Source organism: Mesoplodon mirus (assembly GCF_964341445.2).
Source record: "Mesoplodon mirus genome assembly, chromosome: 12".
NCBI lineage: Eukaryota > Metazoa > Chordata > Mammalia > Artiodactyla > Ziphiidae > Mesoplodon > Mesoplodon mirus.
In genome coordinates this window covers 62,868,686-62,895,002 of record NC_138988.1, presented here as the reverse complement: position 1 = coordinate 62,895,002, position 26,317 = coordinate 62,868,686, and the positions used below count along the sequence as shown (strand labels likewise).

Sequence of the window (26,317 nt, the reverse complement as noted above, 5' to 3'; positions counted from 1 at the left end):
GTGCTTAAAAAAAAGACAACTTAAAATTTACCATCACAACCATTTTTAAGTGTATAGTGGAGTAGTGTTAACTGTACTCACGTTGTTGTATACCTCCTCCTTTCCTAAATGTTTGTAGAGCAGCATTGCTGCTGTCTTCATTTTGTGTTATGTTGCTCCGAAGCAACAAGTAGCATAGCTTTGCCACTCTCTGATTGATATGCCCAAGCATCTCCAGAGATCTTTCCTAAAAATAAAAAGGTATTGAGATATGGAATTGGTGGTCAGGTGGCTAGCTTCTGAAGGGGTTTGGCAGTTGCGTGGGGATGGGGCAGAGCACCGAAGTGTGGGAGCAGGTTTAGCTGTAGATTGGGTGCTTGACTGCAGAAGAAACTATTCTCAACCTGTTTTTTTAAGATTAGTTTAAAGTCTTTCTCTGGCATACTTGAATGATGATGGTGTTATAAAACTAAAAACGGGGATTTGGTGTAGGGAAACAGCCCTAATAGACAACCATAGTAGTGTATGGAATTCATAATTAGATAAGTTTTCACATCATGTCTGCCATTTGCAGAGCCTTCAACAAGATTCTCCATCAGGCCAGCCTCTGATGTTTGAACAGCTCTAGGTCTTCTAGGAGGCCTAGCAATCATCGCAAGTTGAGTGATTTGGTGTTCTTGAAAGGGATGCGTCTAATGATGCTTTTTCTTTAAAATGTTATTGTTTGACTAGACGTAAAATGTATGTGGAAATGATATGATTTCTCATGGTTACTGTGTGTACACAGAAATGCTGTTTCTATTCATTGTTATATGAAGTGCCTTTTTAAATTCCACACTATTGTTTAAAACTTAACATTTTAATGTGCTGCATATGTTGCTGGTGATATTTATGTAAATTCTGTACAGTGATTTTTTTATCTTATAGTTTATTCGTCTTCTGTACAATTGCACTATCTAAATGTACTCTCCTTCTGAATGTTACTTTGTTTTCATTACAGCACTATTGATCCATTTCAGAAGGTTGTAGAGTATGTCCCTCCCCCTTTATTTAAATAACTTCACAGTAGTTATTTTAGTTTTTAGTGATTGGCTCAGTTTTCTGGGCATTGAGGCAGCTTTGTTTTCTATATCTAGGTTCTAGGTTTCTGATTGAACCATTTGTCTCATGTCTAACCTTGTTCTTAGCCATGGTAACACAACTTCAATTTGATAAGCGGGTGTGTTTACTCGGTAATAAGTAACAAGGACATTAGGAAAATGAGTACATTTGTTGACACTTTATCTTTTTTTTTTAAGACTGTGTGACAGCTTATCAGTGTAATTGCATTTAAACATTATTATTATTATTATTATTATTATTTACTGTGTGGCAGCTTCTTTATCAGTATAATTACATTTATTTACCTAGCCCTCAAAAATACATTTTGAGGGGAGCATAAACTCAGGCTACTTGGGTACTGTTTAGTATATTACATTACTATTATACTAATAATTTACTGAATGATACCTAAGTGACCTGATTGATAATGTCCTTAAGGGCCTGCTCCATCCAGGATAACCTCTCAGGTACCGTGAACAAGTAGGTTGGAATCGACGCAATCTAGAATCCCTTCTAGCTGTAAACTTGGATACAGAGTTAAATGACATGGATGAACAGAGTTAAATGCCACATTCAGTATTCTTGAGGACATACTTAATTGGGATTCTGGTAAAGGTTAGAAATTATGGATTAGATATTTGTAGAAATAGTTTAAAGACTGCAATAACTGAAAACTTTTTTTTTTTTTTTAATGTGAGGCATGTTTTGCCCAGACTTGCACTGTTTAGGTTCCATTGTCTTTTGAAATTTACCATTCTTACTTAGTGTTAGTGGCTAGTCCAGTAATTGACTGTCAGATCTGTATGCATCTCCTTCCTGTCATTTAGTTGGCTGGACCTATTCTATATAGTTCTTCATTAGTGTTTACACCAATCAGGTCTTCATTTTTCACTTAAGAAAATAAACAGGTGGAAGTCGTCAGTAAGCTGATGACGATCACTGTATTGAATGCAAATCTTTCAGTTATTTATCCAGATATAACAAGTTTTGTAAGCCATTAAAATATGTTATGGAATATCTCTTCCTGGGTGAATGATGAGAATATTGTTTTATTAAATCTTTTTTTCTTGTATTGATTAGTGGGACGATATCTTTGTACTACTTTGTCTTTTCGTTTGCTTGACTTTATAAGAATGAAATCTTTTTTATAGTAGTGTTTGGTACCATTGAGATACTCCTCAAAATTAGGTTTGCTTCCCGTGGATATATCTGGAAGTGATCACAGGCCAACCACGTCCATTTGATGTTAGCATTTCAGTTATTTCGTTCTTTGTATTGGATCTTTTCTTCCCCTTTATGTAAAACCTCTTTCTAAAAGGATGTCTGATCTTCCTTAATCTCTTTGATGGAGATTATATTTTTTATTCTACCAGTCTATACTAGCCAGGATTTTGATGTGGCTTTTTATGTTTAAATACAATGCCTTCAGCATTATTGTAAGAGATTTTCTAGTTTTCTCTTAAAAATGTCCTTTTTTAAAAAAAATAGTCCAGTCTCACACTATTTGGCTATTGAACTTTCATCAGTTTTTAATGCCTTCTTGTTTACTGGTGGTAGTATTTTCTCATTTCTGTAGAGTCTTTGTGCAAACATATTATTACATGTAGTTTGTGGTCAATTGCATTTTTTCTCTTTAATAAAAATTTTAAGTTCATCATCATGAATTTATAGTACAGCCCTGACATACACTGTATCTTTAACAATCAAGTTTTTTTCTAGGTCGTAAAAACTTTACTGATTTTGTTGAGGTAACTGTCTATTTCAAGTGGTCTATTGGATTTTCTGATGCCTTGTCAATTCAGTAAGAGTTCTCAGGTTGTCTGTAGTTTCTTTTAGGACTTTGGAGATCTCTCAAGTTGTATTGCGTTTTCTAATATTCCTGAGTAGTGTATTCCTTGGTAGAAGTGAAAGCAGATCCTTTATATCTGGTAATATTCAAAGAAATTCTTTGACCTTAAATGGTTCAAGTGTTATCTTGTGGTTCTGTTAGTAGTCCCTTTGTAAGACTAACTTTCATATGCTTTTTTTTCCCCATGAGCTATCCTGTGCTTTCTGTTTTCTTTCATTACCCATAAAAGTGGCTCTATCACAGCATTCAATTTTAAGGGCTACAGTTAGACCTCTTGTTAACTCCTGGTTTTATGTTATGGCTGTGTTTCACACTGCCTTGACTTACAGTGTAGTGATGTGCTAAAATAATTATGTTTGTGGTCCTTCTATCTATACTGCTTTTATTTAGTGAGGCAACAGTGATGAGGATGATAGGGGAAAAAGACATTTTCCAAGTCACTAAACATAGTTTAAAATTTTCAGTTCTATTTTAAAAAACATTTAATTACATTAAGCTTTCTGCTTTTAGGTGTGCAGCCCATTCCTTTCTGCCTTAGGGAGAATAATTGTAATTACTTTCATTTGGATTCTTAACACGGAGTTGAATGCGTGTTGGTCTTTGCCTAATGGTTTATAACAGCTCCTGTTTTCTTTTGCTTTTGACAGAAATATATTTTGACAGATGTTGGAAGCTCTTTGATAGTATTGGGTCTAATTGGCATCTTCCTACCTGGGAAGGATTAGAGGAGAGAACCTCCATTGATAGAGCGTATATGTACCAGGCTGTCTGTTGGTTGCAAGGGACTCTTGAGGCAGAAATGCACTCTTATTTTGCAGATAAGAAAATGGAACTTATATTAAACGATTTGCTCAAGTGGTGAGCTTTGAATATACACTCTGTTCCTCCAAGTTTCAATTCAATGTTGTACTCAGTGGCCTTCTTTTGTCTTTCAAGCGCCACTCAAATCTTAACCTCTCTGAGAAGGTAATTTGTCAAAATAACTACCCTTCTTCCCTGGATTTTGTGTTTATGGCTGTACTCTTATCCCTTATTACTTGATGTCTTTATTAACGAATTCCTGGTTATTTCACTTGTCCAATCAGAAACCCTAACCTTCATTCTCACATTGAGTTCACTGTGCTGGACTGAGATGATTTCTGGCTACGTTGTCGTTGGCTTCTGTTTCATGGATTCCTTATTTGTGTCCCATTCATTTTCAGCACTGATCGTTTCAGTCATGGTTCTTGATGCTTGTGTTTTTCTTTGTTGTACCTCTTTTGTTTGTTACATGCTTTTTGTTTCAGATATACACTTAAATTTTTTTTTTAACTGGTGTCTTGAGGATACTGGCTTAATGAAAGGAAGGTGGAATGCTAAGCACATGGTATTTGAATTCCAAAGAACTTGACCTGAGTATTAGCAAGTCAATTATTCTCTGAGACTAAGTTTTCCTACTCTCAAATGAGGTAATAATGCCTGGAACTTCAAAGCCTGTTACAAATTTCCTTTCTAGAGTGGTTATGCTGTTTCTACCCACATTTGTAGATTTCTCATAACTGGGATGGTATTGGATATAAATACAGATATACCTTAAGATGTATTTAATAGTATATAATAGTTCATGTCATCGCGTCATGTTCCCCTTGTTTACAGTTTTTTTTAAGGCTGAACCATTAAGCTACATATAATACAAGCCCAACAATGGATAAGTCATTGAAAGATGTATTTAAAATAGTCTCTTAAGTGCAAGCTAAGAAATGCTCCTAATAATAAGAAAAAAATTTAAAAATATAGAATGAAGAGCTAGAATGTATAGGTAGGTATGTGTATACAATTTTTGATGGATGGTATTTTGTCATTTTGTGTCTCTGATGGAAACAATCAGTACCTGCTATGTGCAAGCAGGCCCTGAGGAAGGTCTGTGGATACTGGGAGTTAATAAGAGATGGTATATTCTCTTGAGAAAGAAATACCAACACAGTGTAATTGTCCTATTTAGAGGAACGCCTGTGATGAGGTTGGAACAAAAGAGACGGCCATCTGAAGTGGTCCGGGAAAACTTTTCTTACCAGATGCTTGAGCTGTGGTTTGGAACGTGATTGGAGAAGATTTACCTGGGCTAGTGGAGAAACAGGAGCCAGACATTCAGATGAAGGAATCAGTGTGTGCACGAGTGTGGAGAACATCGTGTATCTGGTTTTTCAGAATTATAAGGAACAACCGCTATGGGTGCAATTGTAGGAGATCAGGTTGAAGAAAGGATAAAGGTACATGAGAATGTATTGGTTCCTACCTATTCCAAGCATACTAAGATATGTAGCCGTTACTTGTAAGGTCGTAGAAGTAGTTTGTCTAGAAGTTTCTTTGTCCACTATGGACATCTAGGCAGTTCCTTTTTTTCCTTGAACTGAGCCAAAGGAAGGCTCTCCATCATTGCACCTCTAGCCCCAGGGACGGCTCCAGCAGTGACAACAAACTGGGGCCCTGTGGGAGAACAGCTTTGATGATGAACAGGATGCTGCTGCTGAAGAGGGAGGGGCATTCCATCATGGTGGGCAGGTGCACACTGCAGGACCACCTGTGGGCCACGTTCCTCACTGCAGCTCAGTGAGGCTTGTTTCCCTGTGCATTGGCTTACAGATAATTTGAGCGTGGACTTGGAGAAAATGAAGGTATTTCTTTAAAATGTTGCTTCTTTGGAGATTGGAGATGTGTCGCACAGGGCCTGTGGACCTTGTGCCAGTGGCAGCACCTAGAGCACATTTTGTCAACTTCCTTTTTGTTTTTTCTCTGCTTTGAGTTTTTTTCCTTGCTCTGGTTGCCACTTTCACCTTTTCTTATCTCTCTCCACAATTCTTTCTTTTCTTACTGTGCCAGAGGTAGAGCAGTGGCACTCAGGGTTGAAACATTGTAACTCCCTTTTGTTTTGTCACAGCTTCATAGTAGGAGATACTAAAAAATTCTCCTAAGTTCCAAGGTTGTTTTTTGGGGGGTTGGGGGGGGTCCTGTGTCTAAAGAGAATCAAAATCATTCTGCCTAGGAGGGGAGTTTTACAAATACAGATATTGGTAATTAACCCAAAAGACATTGTAGGAAGAATCTTATTGAAGAGGTTTGGTGGTACGAGCCTTCTTCACTGAATAGTACTTTACAGAATGGTGTATATCTATATGTATGTTTTAAAGTTTGTTCCTATAAGGCATATGTTCCATGTACTTTGTATTTGTAAACGATAACCAGTTTGGGGGTGGGAAGGAGATTGCTTTGTACAAAAGGGTTGTTTCCTGGTTTTAAAACTTTGCTGCTGGAGATGGTAAATAAATATTGTACAGCTTTGCTGTGTTTATCTCTTCTGTTCTATCTGTATTTGAATATAAAATTCTTGAGAAAAATTGTTGCTTTTCAAAATGTTATTTGGGGTGTGGTTTCAGTTCTAAGGTGGGTACAAGGAGATTCTGGTAAACAGAACTTATTCTGGGAGTGTAAACCTCATAAGACCAAACTAGAGACCCAAGCTTTGAAGGGATGGGCAATGAGAAGCAGGCTTTGAAACTGGAGCTTGTATGAAGTAAAGCAGTTGTTTCAGGAATTCTGTTCAGCCTGTTGAACTGAAAATGGCTTGCCCTAATTCTTGATTAATATGTTTCTGTTATGTTTGGGCAATAATGTAATCCAGTCACTGCACTTATAGATACAAAAAGAAACTTGGAGGGAAAAAGTTAAATACAAGATTATGTTCCTTTTAGAGACAAAGTTTCCATTTGCGTTTATGAAGGATAGATGTTAAACTTATATTTTTAAAAGGCAAAAAGTAGTGATTTAAGCCGAATTCATTACATTTCCAAACAAAAGATTGAGATCCTCGAGACTTTTTGTCTTTATACAGTCTTGTTCATTAGTAATTAAAATTTTCTTAACAATTTTATGGCATATTCTAATGCAGAAATATTAGAAAATAGAGATTAAAAAAGGAAAAAGAAACCCTCTAGACAGAAATAACTACTGTTAACATTTTGATTTATAGCCTTCTAGATTTGGTCTCTTCTAAATTATTTTTACAAAAAAATGGGATCATTTTCACTTAAAAACAAATACAAATGATATGGAAAAAAGACATTGAAATATATACGTTATAGCTTCATTGACGTGGGATTTTGTGCTGTGTCATTAATTTGCTTATTTAAAGATTTGGTATGCATTTATTTTATGGTTCACATAGCAGGTCACAGTTTCATAGCAATGTTAGAAATTTTAATAGTTTCCAGGAAATCTTTGTTAGCTCATTAAACTTGATTAGTATATGAAAGTATTAATTGCTTTGGTAAAATTTTTGCCTAAATAGTGGAATTCTCATTGGACATTATTCCTGATGATCTTTTATGAGCAAGATTGTGAGTTCCTGGTCAGAACCGGTTTCACGTTCACTTGAACTGATTTCAAGTTTGAAGTGGTTATTCGTCTGTAGCAAAAAGAGAAAAATCAGGACAGTGCAACTAGTTTTCACAAGGTTAAGTTTATTCAATAATGAGACTACTGAGGGAAATTTTGAAGTGTTAGCTCAAGTTTGTGTCTTCATTCTCATGAAATGAAAAGTCACAATGCTGACCATTGATATTAGTTCCTTTTTAAAAAATACCCTTACTTGACAAAAGAAGGGAATCCTATATCAGGCTTTCCTTCCTCCCCTGCCCCCTCCCCAATTATAGAGACCCACTGAATCCCACTATTACAGATTAGATATCAGAAGAAAGCCCTCTTCCCTTCCCGCCCAAGTTATCTATTTCTGGACTTGGAATTTTTGCTGTGACTGCCAAGCTCCATTAAAAGATAAACTTTGTCCTCTAAAACAGAAGAATTCGTGCTTATTTTCTCCTAAATATGCTTAGCTTTCATGGATATGTGCACTCAGATATAACTAGTATCCTTAATCTGCTGTCATTTCTAGGACACAACCCAAATTTGCTTTGTACGTAAGAATTTCATAGTGTCAAGGGGTGAGCATAGACAGGGTTGCAGGGAAAGGCCATATTAACCTGGCTTCTGAGGTTCTGGAACAGCTTTCCTTCCTGTACCCAGTGTGGCCCTCATTTTGTAACCTTCCAACTCCTGATCACCCATGGATTTTGGTATGTTGGACTATGTCATTGGAATCATACCTCTGCTTCCCATTTTTTAAAACCATCATTTTAGTTAAAAAAAATTTCATAGGGACTGAACTAGAATCTGCTTTTTAACCTTTTCTGGCTTTACAGCTTTCTCCTTAATTGTTAGGACCCCACAAACTTCCCCAATGGGAGGGGGTGGGTATGGAAGAAAAACTGACTCAGAGAAGTGATCTAAAATATTGGCAAATAGGGGCCTCCCTGGTGGCGCAGTGGTTGAGAGTCCGCCTGCCGATGCAGGGGATACCAGTTCGTGCCCCGGTCTGGGAGGATCCCATATGCCGCGGAGCGGCTGGGCCCGTGAGCCATGGCCGCTGAGCCTGTGCGTCCGGAGCCTGTGCTCCGCAGCGGGAGAGGCCACAACAGTGAGAGGCCCGCGTACAGCAAAAAAAAAAAATAAAAAAAATAAAAAAAATAAAATAAAATAAAATAAAATAAAATATTGGCAAATAGGGACTTCCCTGGTAGTCCAGTGGTTAAGACTCCATGCTACCACTTCAGGGGGTGCGGGTTTGATCCCTGGCCAGGGAACTAAGATCCTGCATGCCATGTGGCACAGCCAAAATAATATATATATATATATATATAGAGAGAGAGAGAGAGGGAGAGAGGGAGAGAGGGAGAGAGGGAAATAGAGACTCTCCCCTCCCCAATATATTTCTTAGGACTTCCCTTTCCTATGCTTCTCCCCCCAGATAACTGAGCGGTTACACTTTCTTGCTGGTCATTTGCTATCATTGTGGACTCTTTAATATTACTCTTTAGTAGTACTTAATATAGAAGTTAATCCAGGGTAATCACAACAAGTGCTTCAAGAAGGATGACTGAAGATCTGCATGCTAACATTCGAAATGAAACTGAGAGCCCATTATTCTTACCATTGGGAGCCAATTCCATTTCTAGTTTGAGAAGTTACATATCTGAAAGCCTGACCTTCCTTAGAAAAACTCCAAGGGCCTAAAAGCTTCTTTAGACTATAGGCTTTGGGGGAGATAGGCAAATCTAGCCTAAGAAGAGTCCTGGAATTTTGTGATTTCACATTAAATTACAATTCAGCATTGTGGCACTAACAGAATGGTGGAAATTCGCAAACTGAAAGATATATTGGCCCCTTTTCATCTTAGTTCTACAGGAAACATTTAAGACATTTTCATGTAGCCTGAAATCAGTTCACTTTCTGCCCATATTCTGACAGTACTGTAGCTTTGGTTCTGCAGTTGGGTCAGTAACAAGGTGGCCTGCAGTAAGTTTTCCCCCCGTGTTCTGATCAGTTAAAATTTATTTCTGAACATATTGATTCTTTGAATTAACAGTTAAACTTCTGTGCAAAATAAGGCCTTCTGTGACCTAATGGGTTAAATCGCTAACATGCATTTTAATATCAATGATCCCTCTGTTTTTCCAATGCCGATATGTTCTTCCAGAACCACAGAAGAATGTAATTCAGTGAGATCTGAGGCCAGCCCTCTTTTTGGATCACTAACAATGGAAATCCCAGGGACGGCTTTCTGGAGAGAGTGAGTGTTCATAGATAACCTATTACTCATGCCTGGCTTTAACCAGCAACCTTGATCCCCAAACCCAAGTTTGTGATGGAAAAATATCAAATGAATATCACCCTGCTGCACATGCTTAATTTCTTTCCTCTTTAACACATTCTTGTTTAAAGTACTTCCATTTTGTCATTTTTAAATGGCAAAGATTTCAAAGTTGAAGTTCTTCCTTTCTCTAGCTACCGTTTCTTTTCATCTACTCCCAACTGATTGTCTTTCAGATCTGCTTTTTGCTTTCAATGTAGGTAGCCAGAGTTCTTTTTTTCTTTTTTTTTTCTGGAAACAAACCCACCTTAGAGGGGAAGGAGAAGGAGACCAAACACAATTCTGAATGCCTTTTGTTTTCAGCATCAGGACCATAAGGTCTTTTGAGCCCTTCAAAGTCATGAAAGTTAATAAACAGATCAGCAGAATTAATTGGAAATAACATAAGTAATCCTGTTATTGACATAACCATATAGTTAAATAAAAGACAACAGGCTACTGATAGCTAAATATAAGAAAAATAATTTTAACAACTTAATAATACCAACAGGTTATACTTACTTGATCTTTAAAAGGTAAAGTTCTAGGGCTAGAGATTAATTTTAGAATGAAGTTGAAGAGATCCAAACAAAAGTTTAAATGTTGATTAAAGGGCTAAATAATTTATCTTCCTAGCATATGTGTATAGCTTGAAGGGAGTAAAGTTTTAGGAGCATACTTATATTTTGACTAGTGGATTACTAAAACTTTTTCCTGTAGGATATATAATTGCTGTATTTCTGGCATTAGTTTTCATTTAGCTTTGCATCCAGAGTTTATATTTACAGTGTAAATCAGAGGATCATTACTTGTGCTTTAATGTAAACTTTAAGAAGAATAAATATTATGTAAAGTTTTCCTGAATGAGTATAACTTGAGAAGTAATTCAGAATGGTTATTTTGTCGTGGTTTGGGAAAAAGTAAAATGATAGTGGAACCATCAATTCAAGGTAACTCTTCCTGGGTTAGGATTACCTTAATTACCTTAATTAACCTTAATTAACCCAAAACATGGCCTTCTTCCTGTCTCCAGAATATTCACATAGTTGTGACACAACAACATATTTTGTCAGTAAATCCTAATTTGCACCTCGTCTACCTCATGTGTTAACATGACCTTGGTTTACCTGGCCTTCCAAGCATGACTTTTGCTAGCGTTTAAAACTTAAATAAAATGTCATCTCTGTCCGGAAAACTAACACACTCTAGGTCCATGTTTAAATACTGTTAACTTCTTTAAATTAAAAATTCTTTTAGAATCTACTCTACATTTCCTTCTCAAGGTAGTACCCACATTTTAAAGAGATTAATTTTTTATCTTCCCAAAGAGTAAATTTCATTTGCTTTTAAGACAAAGAGATAAACTTATCTCAGGATCAGAGCTCAGATAAATGAATTTTTATGACTATCATTTTTAATAAGCTGCATTGTCCTATGACTTGTAAAAGGACATTTTGAAGTTGGTAAGATGCCACCTACTACCTGGTGCAGTGGTATAGGCTGGCCAAGTGGTCAGAAATTTAGTTTGGGACTACTTTTACCCAAAGTGATCCTGTGAACATTCTTTACTGCAGTGATGTAACCTTGTACTAAAAATACCACCTCTGCCTTGTTATATATGCTCACTTCAGTGGAACTTCTGTGTACTTGGAAAATCACACCTGCTGTTTGATTTGGTTGATGCAACTCTATCCCAATTTAGATAAAATTTGGGTTGTACATATATGATTGATTTGCCTAAAAAGGGATATATTTTAGTTAGTAACACAATCTTTCTGGTAGAAAAACATTTTAAAATTTATTTATTTATTTATTTATGCATGCATGCATGCATGCTGCGCCAGGTCTTAGTTGTGACATGCGGGATCTTCGTTATGGCATGCGGACTCTTAGTTGCCGCACGCGGGATCTAGTTCCCCGACCAGGGGTCGAACCCTGGCCCCCTGCATTGGAAGCGTGGAGTCTTACCCACTAGACCACGAGGGAAGTCCCTAGAAAAAGATTTTTTTTTTTTAATAGAAGCCCATATGATTTAAATTTATTTATTATTTATTTATGGCTGTGTTGGGTCTTCGTTTCTGTGCGAGGGCTTTCTCTAGTTGTGGCAAGTGGGGGCCACTCTTCATCGCAGTGCGCGGGCCTCTCACTGTCGCGGCCTCTCTTGTTGCGGAGCACAGGCTCCAGACGCGCAGGCTCAGTAATTGTGGCTCACGGGCCCAGTTGCTCCGCGGCATGTGGGATCTTCCCAGACCAGGGCTCGAACCCATGTCCCCTGCATTGGCAGGCAGATTCTCAAACACTGTGCCACCAGGGAAGCCCTAGAAAAACATCTTTAATAGAGTTTATGTTTTAGAAAAGTTTTAGGTTCACAGCAAAAAAAAAAAAAAAAGAAAAAGGAAGAGATCTCCCATATACCTCCCCACCCCTCAATAAAGCTTCCCCCATTATCAACTGCCCCCAACATAGTAGTACATTGGGAATAATCAGTGAGCCTGTGGTGACACGTTATCACCCAAAGTCTGTAGTTTGCATTAGGGTTCACTCTTGGTGCTGTACGTTCTATGCATTTGGACAAATGTAATAAGGTATCTACGTTTATAGTGTCATATAGAATAGATTTCCTACCCTAAAAATCCTCTGTACCCTGCCAGTTCATCCCTCCCTCTCCCCTAACCCCTGGCAACCACTGATCTTTTTTTACTGTCACCATAGTTTTGCCTTTTCTAGGATGCCATATAGTTGGAACCATACAGTAAATAGCCTTTTCAGATTGGCTACTTTTCATTTAGTAATATGTATTTAGGTTTTCCTCCATGTCTTTTCATGGCTTGGTGGCTCATTTCTTTTTAGCACTGAATAATATTCCATCATCTGGATGTATACAGTTTATTTATCCATTAACCTACTAAAGGTGCTTTGTTGCTTATGAATAAAGCTGTTACAAATAAAGTTTATGAATAAAGCTGTTATAAATATCTCATAATACAGGTTACTTCACTCCTAACTACTGTTTGGTTTATTTGCATGTTGTTTTTCTTAGGAAGAACATTTCATCTGCAAAGAAAGAGGGTTTTATTTCTTCCTTGATTTGTGGTTTGGTGTGTGACATTAATTTGGGGAAATTATTGGTCGTTATTGCGTCAAATAGTTCATCTGTTCCTTTCTCTCTTTCTTCCCCTGGTATTCCCATTATGCATACATCTTTTGTAACAGTTTTTGGATATTCTGGGTTTTTTTTTTTTTTTCGGTCTTTTTTCTCTTTGTCTTCCAGTTTTGGAAGTTTCTGTTGACATATTCTCAGGCATGCAGATTCTTTCCTTGGTGGTGTACAGTCTGCTGGTGAGTCATGAAAGGCATTGTTCATTTCTGTTGTGGTGTTTTTGATCTCTGATTTCTTTCTGGTTGTCTCTTAGGATTTCCATCTCTCTTAGATTACACATCTGTTCTTACAAGTTGTCTATTTTTTCCATCAGAGCCCTCAGCATAGTGATCATGGTGGTTTTAAATTCCTGGTCTGATAATTCCAGCATCTTTGCCAGGTCTACCATTCTTTGCTCGCTCTGACTCTTCAAACTGTGTTTTTTGCCCTTTGGTATCCTTGTAATTTTCTCTTTGAAAGTTGGACGTGCTGTCGTGGGTCAAGGGAAGTTTGGTAAACAGGCCTTTAGTGATGTGTGGTAAGGCTGGTGCTCTGTGTGACTGGTCTCAGCCTTGGAGAGCCTGTGCGCCTGGACTGGGAACCCCGGCGGCGCTTCTCAGGCCTTCCCCTCACCTGGGAGGGTAGCTGCAGTGGCCTGAAATGGCCTATTTCCCGTCTCCCAGGTCGGTCAGGCTCTCTTGAAGTAGTTTCTCTTGAGACCAGGCATCCTTAAGGACAACGCTCTGACATATTTCGAAATGCTTACTTTTCTTCTCCCCCTGCTGGAAACATGGTGGGATTTTTCTCCAGTCGTCACTGTGAGAACCTGGTAGAGCTTCTGAAGGTAAACTCGCAAAAAGAGTAAGGTCCCCCTCCTTGACTGGGTCCCCCTGGAGTTTAAGTCTTGTTAATACTTGTCCACACTGAGCTTCCAGCACTTGGTCAGTTACAGTTCAGGTTTTCCTCCCCAGCAGTGGTCCCGCTGAGGTTTCCACCTGTGGGTTCCTCCTCCACTCAGTTGTGATTCTCTGTATCTGCCCCTCTGTCTCTCCCATTTTTACATCAGTCACTTACACTGTGACCTCACTTCTATGGTGGATCTAAGAGAGGCTGTTAATTTTACAGTTTGTTTCAAGCCTTTTACTTGTTAGGATGGAGCGGTGACTTCTAAGCTCATTCCTTAAATGTTGAGCCAGAAAACAGAAGTAAGAGCTGTTCTTTTTTTTTTTTTTTTTTTCTAAATTTTTATTTATTTTTGGCTGTGTTGGGTCTTCGTTTCTGTGCGAGGGCTTTCTCTAGTTGCGGCAAGCAGGGGCCACTCTTCATCGCGGTGCGCGGGCCTCTCACTCTCGCGGCCTCTCTTGTTGCGGAGCACAGGCTCCAGACGCGCAGGCTCAGTAGTTGTGGCTCACGGGCTTACTTGCTCCGCGGCATGTGGGATCTTCCCAGACCAGGGCTCGAACCTGTGTCCCCTGCATTGGCAGGCGGGTTCTTAACCACTGTGCCACCAGGGAAGCCCAGAGCTATTCTTTTTAATCAATAATTTTTCTTATGTAAATACTGTCCAGGAATTGCTGAAAAGCCGGAACCAAGGGGGTTGGTGCTATTAGACTTTTAGGGGGTGGACCAATGGCTTGGCATTACCTTATAGGCTCAGAGCAAAGCAGTGCCAAACTTTTCAATATCCAGATGATTATAAAGTAAATAAGGATGATTAATAGGTTATGTAACTTTTCAAAAAACAAAGATGCTGGTGGGTGACTGGCTGTCCTACAAAATACCACAAGTTTAAAATATAAAACAAACAAGACAGGTTCTTAGAAATTTGATAATGATAAAAGTAATTAGTTCCTTAATCAACAAGGACCCACTGTATAGCACAGGGAACTGTACTCAATATTCTGTAATAACCTGTGGGGGAAAATAATCTGAAAAAGAATGGATATATGTATCAATATAAATGAACCACTTTATTGTACACCTGAAACTAACACAACATTGTAGATCAACTATACTCCAATATAAAATAAAAATTAAAAAGAAGTAAATAGTTCTTTTTTTTGAATTTTTGAATTTTATTTTATTTTTTTTTTATACAGCAGGTTCCTATTAGTTATCCATTTTATACATATTAGTGTATAAATCTCCCAATTCATCACACACCCCCAGCCTCTTTCCCCCATTGGTATCCATACTTCTTTAGTACAGTAACTCTTTGGTAAGTGGATATATGTTATTCCAAAGCTAATTTTGTTAACTAGAAGGAATGAAACTTGTTTTTTCAATTATAGGATAACATTAAGCATAAAGACCATATTGACCATCAGAAGGATAAAGTCGCCTTGACTCTGGCTCGTCTAGCCCGCCATGTCGAAGTGGAGAAACAGCAGAAAGAAGAGAAGAATAGAGCATTCAGGGTATGTGGCTGTTTTAATTGATATTTTACCAGATTATAGAGTTGTTTATAAGAAAGTTAAAGAGGTGCTTGTATAATCAAAAAATGTATAATTGGATCCAAGTTCAGCATGAAGTCTACATAGCTCACTGAGTTAGTAGTAATTCATGACGGCCTTTTACATCTGTTTTTGTTTGTTGGATTCTACTCATATATGTATACAGACAAAAAAAGAAAAAATAGAATTAAGTGGACTTTACTTTTGGGAATTAAAAATCATGGGATTCCTTAAGCTGGTGAGCAGTTAAGGGTTTCTAGTTACTTTATCACAGTTTATTAGGGCTTCTGTAGATATAAGCTGTTGAAAGGTTATTTTCTACTAAGTAGAGCCAGACCACTTTCACTTCAGCCTCTCCCTTCAGATTATTGAATTAGTGTGGTAGAAGAGCTACTACGTGGAAAATGAAGCCTAATTTAGACTCTTGCATGATATAAACCTTTTAAAACCTTGACTTGCTTTATTTATTTTTTTAAGATTTTTTTTTGATGTGGACCATTTTTAAAGTCTTTACTGAATTTGTTATAATATTCCTTCTGTTTTATGTTTTGGTTTTTTGGCCATGAGGCATGTAGGATCTTAGCTCCTCAATCAGGGATCGAACCCGCACCCCCTGCATTGGAAGGCGAAGTCTTAACCATTGGACTGCCAGGGAAGTCCCTTGACTTGCTTTAGAAGGCACCAAATGAAATTACCTTAAAGAACTCCCCCAATATTGCCAAATGTCTGTTAGGAGTAGAATGTTGGCAAGTTGGGTAAAAAAATATCCTACTGGGAGTTTAAAAATGGAAATAGAAATCATGGCATAATTTTACGTTGTATGTTTTTGATTCCTTGTTCCATTGCTTATTAGAAAGGAATTTATATATTTCTGTTGCCTCTGTTTTAGTATCTCCTAATCTAATGTAGAATACATTAGTCTTCTTTAAATTTAGAAGTAGCTTTGTTTGGGGACTTTAAACTTTATAATGTAATACCAGTTAAATTAGAGCATAGTATTCTAATTGTATGTTTAAAATGCTTAATACATCAGTGATACTTTTTTTTATTTTTGGTTGTGTTGGGTCTTCGTTGCTGCACGTGGGCTTTCTCTAGTTGTGGCGAGTGGTGTCTACTCTTTGTTGCGGTGCGTGAGCTTCTCATTGCAGTGGCTTCTCTTGTTGCGGAGCACAGGTTCTAGGCGCACAGGCTTCAGTAGTTGTGGCACACGGGCTCAGTAGTTGTGGCTTGCGGGCTCTAGAGTGCAGGCTCAGTAGTTGTGGAGCACGGGCTTAGTTGTTCCACGGCATGTGGGATCCTCCTGGACTAGGGCTTGAACCCGTGTCCCCTGCATTGGCAGGTGGATTCTTAACCACTGCACCACCAGGGAAGCCCAAATTAGTGATACTTTTTAAAAGATTCTTTCTTTCCTAGTAGAGACACTATTCAATTTTTTTTTTTTTTAGTTTTTACTGGAGTGTAGTTGATTTACAGTGTTGTGTTAGTTTCATTATGATCAAATCTTTTTTTTTTTGGAGCAAAATTGCTTTACAATGTTGTGTTAATTTCTGCTGTACGATGAAGTGAATCAGCTATGTGTATACCTGTTTCCCCTCCCTCTCGGACCTCCCTCCCACCCACCCATTTAGGTCATCACAGAGCACCAAGAGGAGCTCCCTGTGCTATACAATAGGTTCCCACTAGCTATGTATTTTACACATGGTAGTATATTTATGTCAAACCTAATCTCTCAATTCGTCCCACCCTCCTGTTCCCCCCACTGTGTCCACAAGTCCATTCTCACAATCTCTATTCCTGCCCTACAAATAGGTTCCTCTGTACCATTTTTAGATTCCACGTAATATGCGTTAATATACGGTATTTGTTTTTCTCTTTCTGGCTTACTTCACTCCGTATAACAGACTCTAGGTCCATCCACATCTCTAAAAATGACCCAATTTTGTTCCTTTTTATGGCTGAGTAATATTCCATTGTATATGCATACCACAACTTCTTTATCCATTCATCTATCATTGGACATTTAGGTTGTTTCCATGTTCTGACGATTGTAAATAGTGCTGCAATGCACATTGGAGTACATGTGTCTTTTTGAATTATGGTTTTCTCAGGGTGTATGCCCAGTAGAGGGATTGCTGGGTCATATGGTAATTCTATTTTTGGTTTTTTTTACAGAACCTCTTCTCCATAGTGGCTGTATCAATTTACATTCCCACCAACAGTGCAAAAGGGTTCGCTTTTCTCCACACCCTCTCCAACATTTATTGTTTGTAGATTTTTTGATGATGGCCGTTCTGACTCATATGAGGTGATACCTCATTGTAGTTTTGATCTGCATTTCTCTAATAATTAGTGATGTTGAGCATCTATTCATGTGCCTCTTTGCCATCTGTATGTCTTCTTTGGTGAAATGTCTATTTAGGTCTTCTGCCCATTTTTTGATTGGGTTGTTTGCTTTTTTAATATTGAGCTGCATGAGCTGTTTATATATTTTGGAGATTAATCCTTTGTCCGTTGCTTCATTTGCAAATATTTTCTCCCATTCTGAGGGTTGTCTTTTCGTCTTGTTTTTGGTTTCCTTTGCTGTGCAAAAGCTTTTAAGTTTAATTAGGTCCCATTTGTTTATTTTTGTTTTTATTTTCATTACTGTAGGAGGTGGGTCAAACAAGATCTTGCTGTGGTTTATTTCAGAGTGTTTTTCCTATGTTTTTCTCTAAGAGCTTTATAGTGTCTGCTCTTACATTAGGTCTTTAATCCGTTTTGAGTTTATTTTTGTATATGGTGTTCAGTATTGTTCTAATTTCATTCTTTTACATGTAGCTGTCCAGTTTTCCCAGCCCCACTTATTGAAGAGGCTGTCTTTTCACCATTGTATTGTTCTTGCCTCCTTTGTCATAAATTAGGTGACCATATTGTGCATGGGTTTATCTCTGGGCTTCTGTCCTGTTCCATTGATCTGTATTTCTATTTTTTTGCCAGTACCATAATGTTTTGACTACTGTAGCTTTGTAGTATAGTTTGAAGTCGGGGAGCCTGATTCCTCTAGCTCTGTTTTTCTTTCTCAAGATTGCTTTGGCTATTTGGGGTCTTTTGTGTTTCCATACAAATTGTGAAATATTTTGTTCTAATTCTGTGAAGAATGCCATTGGTAGTTTGATAGGGATTGCACTGAATCTGTAGATTGCTTTGGGTAGTATAGTCATTTTCACAATACTGATTCTTCCAATCCAAGAACATGGTATATTTCTCCATCTGTTTATGTCATCTTTGATTTCTTTAATCAGTGTTTTATAGTTTTCTGAGTATAGGTCTTTTGCCTCCGTAGGTAAGTTTATTCTTAGGTATTTTATTCTTTTTGTTGCTATGGTAAATGGGATTGTTTCCTTAATTTCTCTTTCTGATTTTTTGTTAGCGTATAGTAATGCAAGAGATTTCTGTGCATTAATTTTGTATCCTGCAACCTTACCAAATTCATTGATTAGTTCTAGTAGTTTTCTGGTGGCATCTTTAGGATTTTCTATATATAGTATCATGTCATTTGTAAACAGTGACAGTTTTACTTCTTTTTTTCCAATTTGTATTCCTTTTATTTCTTTTCCTTCTCTTATTGTCATGGCTAGGACTTCCAAAACTATGTTGAATAGAGTGGCAAGAGTGGACATCCTTGTCTTGTTCCTGATCTTAGTGGAAATGCTTTCAGTTTTTCACCATTGAGAATGATGTTTGCTGTGGGTTTGTCAAACATGGCCTTAATTATGTTGGGGTAGGTTCCCTCTATGCCCATTTTCTGGAGAGTTTTTATCATAAATGGGTATTGAATTTTGTCAAAAGCTTTCTCTGCATCTATTGAGATGACCATATGGTTTTTATTCCTTAATTTGTTAATATGGTGTATCACATTGATTGATGTGCATATATTGATGAATCCTTGCATTCCTGGGATAAATCCCACTTGATCATGGTGTATGATCCTTTTAATGTGCTGTTGGATTCTGTTTAGTATTTTGTTGGGGATTTTTGCATCTATGTTCATCAGTGATATTGGTCTGTAATTTTCTTTTTTTGTGACATCTTTGTCTGGTTTTGGTATCAGGGTGATGGTGGCCTTGTAGAACGAATTTGGGAGTGTTTGTCCCTCTGCGGTTTTTTGGAAGAGTTTGAGAAGGATCGGTGTTAGCTCTTCTTTAAATATTTGATGGAATTTGCCTGTGAAGCCATCTGGTCCTGGACCTTTGTTTGTTGGAAGATTTTTAATTACAGTTTCAATTTCATTCCTTGTGATAGGTCTGTTTATATTTTCTAATTCTTCCTCGTTCAGTCTTGGAATATTGTACCTTTCCAAGAATTTGTCCATTTTTCATGGTTGTCCATTTTATTGGCATATAGTTGTTTGTACTAGTCTCTTATAATCCTTTGTATTTCTGCGGTGTCAGTTGTGTTTTCTCCTTTTTTGTTTCTAATTTTATTGATTTGTGTCCCCCCCCCCTTTTTTTGGATGAGTCTGGCTAAAGGTTTATCAATTTTGTTTATCTTCTCAAAGAACCAGCTTTTAGTTTGGTTATTCTTTGCTACTGTTTTCTTCATTTCTATTTCATTTATTTCTTCTCTGATCTTTATGATTTCTTTCCTTCTACTGACTTTGAGTTTTCTTCATTCTTCTTTCTCTAGTTGCTTTAGGTGTAGGGTTAGATCGTTTGAGATTTTTCTTCTTTCTTGAGGTGAGCTTGAATTGCTATAAATTTCCTTCGTAGAACTGCTTTTGCTGTGTCCCATAGGTTTTGGGCCTCTGAATCTGAACTACTGGGCTAACAGAGGACCTCAGACCCCAGGGAATATTCATCAGAGTGAGGTCTCCCAGCGGTCCTCATCTCAGCATGAAGACCGAGCTCTGCCTAACAGCCTGCAAATTCCAGTGCTAGAAGCCTTAGGCCAAACAACTTCTAAGACAGGAACACAGTCCCACCCATCAAAAAAAAAAAAAAAAAAAAAAAGAGATGACAAAAAACGTGTCACACATTAAAGAGCAAGTAAAAACCTACAAGACCAAATAACTGAAGAGGAAATAGACATCCTACCTGAAAAAGACCTCAGTGTAATGATAGTAAAGATTATCCAGAATCTTGGAAATAGAATGGAGGCACGGATTGAGAAAATGCAAGAAATGTTTAACAAATATCTAGAAGAACTAAAGAAAAAACAAACATAGATGAACAACACAATAACTGAAATGAAAAATACACTAGAAGGAATCAGTAACAGAATAACTGAGGCAGAAGAATGAATAAGTGAGCTGGAAGGTAGATTGGTGGAAGTAAGTGCCAAGGAGCAGAAGAAAACAAAAAGAATGAAAAGAATTGAAGACAATCTCAGAGACCTCTGGGACAACACTAAACACACCAACATTCGCATTATAGTGGTCCCAGAAGAAGAAGAGAAAAAGAAAGGGTCTGAGAAAATATTCAAAGAGATTATAGTGAAAAACTTCCCTAACATGGGAAAGGAAATAGTCCTCCAAGTCCAGGAAGTGCAGAGTCCCATAGAGGGTAAACCCTAGGAGAAATACACCAAGACACATATTAATCAAACTAACAAAAATTAAAGTCAAAGAAAAAATATTAAAGGCAGCAAGGGAAAAGCAAAGAATAACATACAAAGGAATCCCCATAAGGATATCAGCTGATTTTTCAGCAGAAACTCTGCAGGCCAGAAGGGAGTGGCAGGATATACTTAAAGTGATGAAAGAAAAAGCCCTACAACCAAGATTACGTTTACCCAGCAACGATATCGTTCAGATCTAATAGAGAAATCAAAAGTTTTACAGACAAGCAAAAGGAAGAGAATTCAGCACCACCGAACCAGCTGTACAACAAGTGCTAAAGGAACTTCTCTAGGCAGGAAGCACAAGAGAAGAAAAAGACCCACAGAAACAAACCCAAAACAATTAAGAAAATGGTAATAGGAACCTACATATCGATAATAACCTTGAATGTAAATGGATTAAGGGCCCCAACCAAAAGACACAGACTGGCTGAACGTATACAAAAACAAGACCCATGTATATGCTGTCTACAAGAGACCCACTTCAGACCTAGGGACTATACAGACTGAAAGTGAAGGAGTGGAAAAAGATATTCCATGCAAATGGAAATCAAAAGAAAGCTGGAGTAGCAATACTCATATCAGATAAAGTAGACTTTAAGATAAAGACTGTTACAAGATATAAGGAAGGACACTACATAATGATCAGGGGATCAGTCTAAGAAGAAGATATAACAATTATCAATATTTATGCACCCAACATAGGAGCACCTCAATACATAAGGCAAATGCTAACAACCATAAAAGGGGAAATCAACAGTAACACATTCATAGTAGGGGACTTTAACACCCCACTTACACCAATGGACAGATCATCCAAACAGAAAATAAATAGGAAACACAAGCTTTAAATGACACAGTAGACAAGATAGATTCAATTGTTATTTATAGGACATTCCACCTGAAAGTGGTGGAATACACTTTCTTCTCAAGTGCACACAGAACATTCTCCAGGATAGATCACATCTTAGGTCACAAATCAAGCCTTGGAAAATTTAAGGAAGTTGAAATTGTATCAAGCATCTTTTCTGACCACAATGCTATGAGATTGGAAATTAATTACAGAAAAATAAACTGTAAAAAACACAAATACATAGAGGCCAAACAGTGCGCTACTAAATAACCAAGAGATAACTGAAGAAATCAAAGAAGAAATAAAAAAATACAGAGAAACAAATGACAACAAAAACACTATTCAATTTTAAGGAAGATCCTTTCCCCAGACTATGTTAAGTGTGTTATTTATGGGTTGTGGGCAAAGTCTCTTTGAGAGAGGAGTGGTTTGCAAGTTGTCCCCCTTTTCTGCCCATTTTTTCAGTATGCTCACTTCTTTTCCCAGATCAGATGTTACAGATATGTTAACACCACATAGGTAATAAAGCATTTGAGATGAGTTCAGAATCTGTTAGTCACTGTGACAGGTAGGGTTTTTCTCAAGGGTAGTTTCAGCTTTTACCCATGTAAATGTTCATTCATTGTATTAAAGACTTCACCTTAGCATTTGAGAAAGTTTTTTTAAACTTTGAAATTCTTGTTTATCCAATTGTAAAGAATAAATTTATCTAGATTTCATTCTTTTCTATGAAAGAAACTGACTCACACAGATACTTTAGCTCGTTTTTTGCTATCCATTCATGACTTTTTTCTTGTTTGATTCTCCTTATATATAACTTGTTTTTTAAAACTAGGTGACAGAAAACAAAAAGAAAACAAAACTACCCGAAAGGAAGATAATGAAACTAAAGTAAAACTAATTCTTGCAGAATTTTAGTAGGTGTTAACTGTGACTAAAAATATAGTAGAAAATGTCTTCCAGCTCTTCTAGGCCTTTGTGAATTGTTGGTGTCTCACTGTTAGAGTGGATTGTCCCATCTTTTGTGATGGAAAGGTTTTAAAGAAAATTTGTTAAAATCTTCACTGGATAAATCACTTTCAGAGATAATGTGTTGTGCTGGACTAGTTGATCAGTTACCAGCTTTGCTTGTTGATATTCCAGGAGTTAAGATGATTTGCATGAAGAGATGTACCCCTAACGTGTGTGGAAATAGCTGGGTGACAGGAAAAGGATGACTAATTTGGGGGTGATTTTAGCCAGCAAATGTTTTTTGATCATTGACTACGTATGGCTACAGAGTTCAAATTCTATTGTAAGAAATGCCAGAGAACTTTCTTTTTAAAAAGCCTGCTTATTTTTAATTACTGACAGTAGTTTAAAATAAGTAGGCTATTGGCTGGCATATAGTAATATTTAATCTCAATTATATTTATTTTAAGGTGTTTTTTAAAAGATTTTTGTAAGGAACTCTGATAGATGGTTTAATTTTGTACATAAGAAAATGTCTTTATAGTCTACCAGAGCCTTGCCATATTACTTTCTTTGGATAAACTAATTTTGTTTCCCATGGCACGTTATCCAGAGCACTGATCCTATAGGATACACTTTGAGAAAAAAAAAAGTAATTTGGTGACTTATCAAGTTGGGATACTGTGTATTCACTGTAAGGAAAATCACATGTGTGTTAACACTTCAAGGTTTTGGAAGTCCTGCACAGAAGGGACCTTTTGAACTCTGTATTGAAACCAGTGGTTCTATACTTAATTTGATTAAGAGAATTTTTTAAAATGTATATAATGCATATTAACATCTTTGGAAAATTAGTATTCTATGGCCATACTTAGAACAAAGTTGTGTAGAAGATTTTTTTCAGAGTAAAATCTTGAATCTCCCTGTCCCCCTACTTACCCTTGCTGATAGAAGATCCTATTATAGTGATAAGTAAGTCATTCAATATTCTGGTCTATTTCTTGCAAATCCAGCATTTGTGGATTTGTGATTTCTTTTTAACAACCTTTTTGAGACACAGTATGTTGTACAGTAAGTCCCCTACTTATGAACGAGTTCCGTTCTGAGAGCGCGTTCATAAGTCCAATTTGTTCGTAAGTCCAACAAAGTTAGCCTACGTACCCGACTAACACAATCGGCTATATAGTACTGTACTGTAATAGGTTTATAATACTTTTCACACAAATAATATGTAAGAAACAAGCAAACACAAAATATAAAGAAAACATTTAAAATCTTACAGTACAGCACCTTGAAAAGTACAGTAGTACAGTACAACAGATGGCATACAGGGGCTGGCATCGAGTGAACAGGCAAGAAGAGTTACTGACTGGAGGAGATCCTGGGCTTGAAATACAGATACTGTACTACCGTACTCTATACAATACTGTACAGTAAAGTACACAAAATCACAACCAGTTGTAGAGTATGCACACATGTGACAATGTACGCCAGACTCATGAACTAACTTACTTGACTGGACATGCAAACATACATTCGTATCTTTGAAAGCTCGCATCTTGAAGGTTCGTGTGTAGGGGACTTACTCTACTGGTTAAGTGAATGGATTCTAGAATCAGATTGGAGAATGAGAGCTTAAATCCTGGCATTGTTATTTATCCTTGTGCAATTTATTTGACCTTCATGTGCCTCAGTTTTCCCATCATAAAATGGGAACAATAATATACCAATCTCATAGAGTTATTGTGAGAATTAGATCTAAGATACTTTTAGAATAGTGCCTGGCACGTGGTAAGTGGTTAATAAGTGTTACTTGTTAAATACAGTATGATTAGAGTATGCAAATAGCTTTATCAGTAACATAACTAGAAAGATTTAGAGACTGTAACAGTCTAAAGCATCTAGTTTAGTGGTTGGCACTAGCCCACTGCCTGTTTTTATAAATAAAATTTTATTGGAACATAGCCATGCCCATTTGTTTACATATTATCTATGGCTGTTTTCATGCCGCAGCAGCAGAGTTGAGTAGTTGCAAAAGAGACTATATGGGCTGCAAAGCCTAAAATATTTACACTGTGGCCTTTTATGGAAAAAGTTTGCCAGCCTTTGATTTAGACGCAATAGACGCTTTATACTGGCACATTTTAAGTACTAATGTGTGTCTGCTCTTATACTATTCACTGAACAAATATTTAGTAGGCTTCTGTATACTTCAGACTATATATGGAAAATTTGAAGGAAAATGGAAAAAAGGTTAAAGATGAAAATAATAATTCATATTTCCATTCCAGAGATAGCCATTGACATTTATCATATTTATTTTCTGCCTTTTCCCTCTCTGCAGATAGAGTTACATATAGCTTGAAATAATCTTTGTTTATATTTGGCCTTATTTGTTTAATACTATTTGGTGACCCACTTGATATCAAAAGTATATTTCTGCTTCAATGAAAAAGTTTTGTTAGTGTTTCTAATGACTTTCATGAAATGTACACACCATAATTTACTTAAATGGTACCCTACTGTTGGAGATTAATTTGTTGCAAACTTTGTGCAAATGTAGATGACATTGGGATCAACATCTTAGAGCATGAACCTTTGGTTTGACTTACCTCTTTAAGATAGAGTTCTAGGTGTGGAGTTACAGGGATAAAGGATAATCAATATTTTCTGATCGCTGTTGTGACAAAATCATTTTCTTAAGGAAACCGGATTAGTAACCATAGGTTAATTGATTTTTTTCTTAATATCTTTAGGAAAAAATAGATTTTCAACATGCTCATGGGTTACAAGAATTGGAATTTATTCGAGGACATTCTGATACAGAAGCAGCGAGACTGTGTGTGGACCAATGGTTAAAAATGCCAGGTAGGTATTCTTTAGAGATCAGAGTGGAACATAAGATTACCAAGCTTCCCTAAAGCCTTAAAGCATTGTGTCTGTTTTACTCAGTTGCTAATAAGTATATAAAGTATTGAAATTTAGTTCAGTAATACTTAACAGAAGGCCTACTTTACCAGTTGTCTTCCTACTTTGGCAAAAGTGTATTTTGAGTATAAGTAATCCTTGAGCTGATCATTTATTCATTCCTATGTCTCCTAGTTATTACCCTCTATGGGAGGGCGTGTAACAGGTTACTTGAGGTCAGGCTTCTCTAAGGAAGTGGAATTTAAGCTGAGATGGAAAGGATTAGCATTTACTTATTTGTCCGTGCAGCCTGTGTAGATACTTTGTTAAGGAAATGTCCATGTGTGAGGCTCATCTAAAGCAGTGGGTAGCTTCTTCATTGCTAACTCTTTGCAGACCTGAAATTCCTGGAAGAGTCACTGTGCAGTGTTTTCCTCCTACCAGATAATTTGGTAGAATTTTTAAGAGCCACCATGGCAGCTTTTCTAGCTTGTCTTTTAGAAGACCCACTGAGCCCTTAAAGGCTTGGGATATCCACAGAAACCTTAGCTGTGGATTTAATCCAGCAGAAAGTTTAATTACAAAAAGTCTTAAAAATATCTATGTATGCAGTGCTCAACTTTGAACCTAGGTATCTTATTCTGTAGTTTTCAGAGGGCTTTTCTTTGAATAGAATCAAATTGCCACTTTTAAAATAATTCCAATAATTTGTAGATATTTTAACACTTGGCCACTCCCTGAAACTGTATTTTGTTCTTATCTCCCAATG

The 26,317-nt window shown here is 37.1% G+C and overlaps 1 protein-coding gene across 3 annotated transcripts in view; it reads left to right on the top strand.

Moving 5' to 3' along the window:
* ZNF451 (zinc finger protein 451) overlaps nucleotides 1-26,317 on the top strand; it is an 89,989-nt gene that overhangs the window by 12,748 nt on the left and 50,924 nt on the right. For 2 of the 3 annotated variants that reach the window (XM_082639468.1, XM_082639467.1), the window contains exons 4-5: nucleotides 15,081-15,206; nucleotides 25,398-25,509. In XM_082639468.1, coding sequence (XP_082495594.1) covers nucleotides 15,081-15,206; nucleotides 25,398-25,509 — 238 coding nt within the window. Of the gene's footprint in view, nucleotides 1-15,080; nucleotides 15,208-25,397; nucleotides 25,510-26,317 lie in introns of those variants that run through there. The other variant, XR_014295607.1, reaches the window with a different exon arrangement.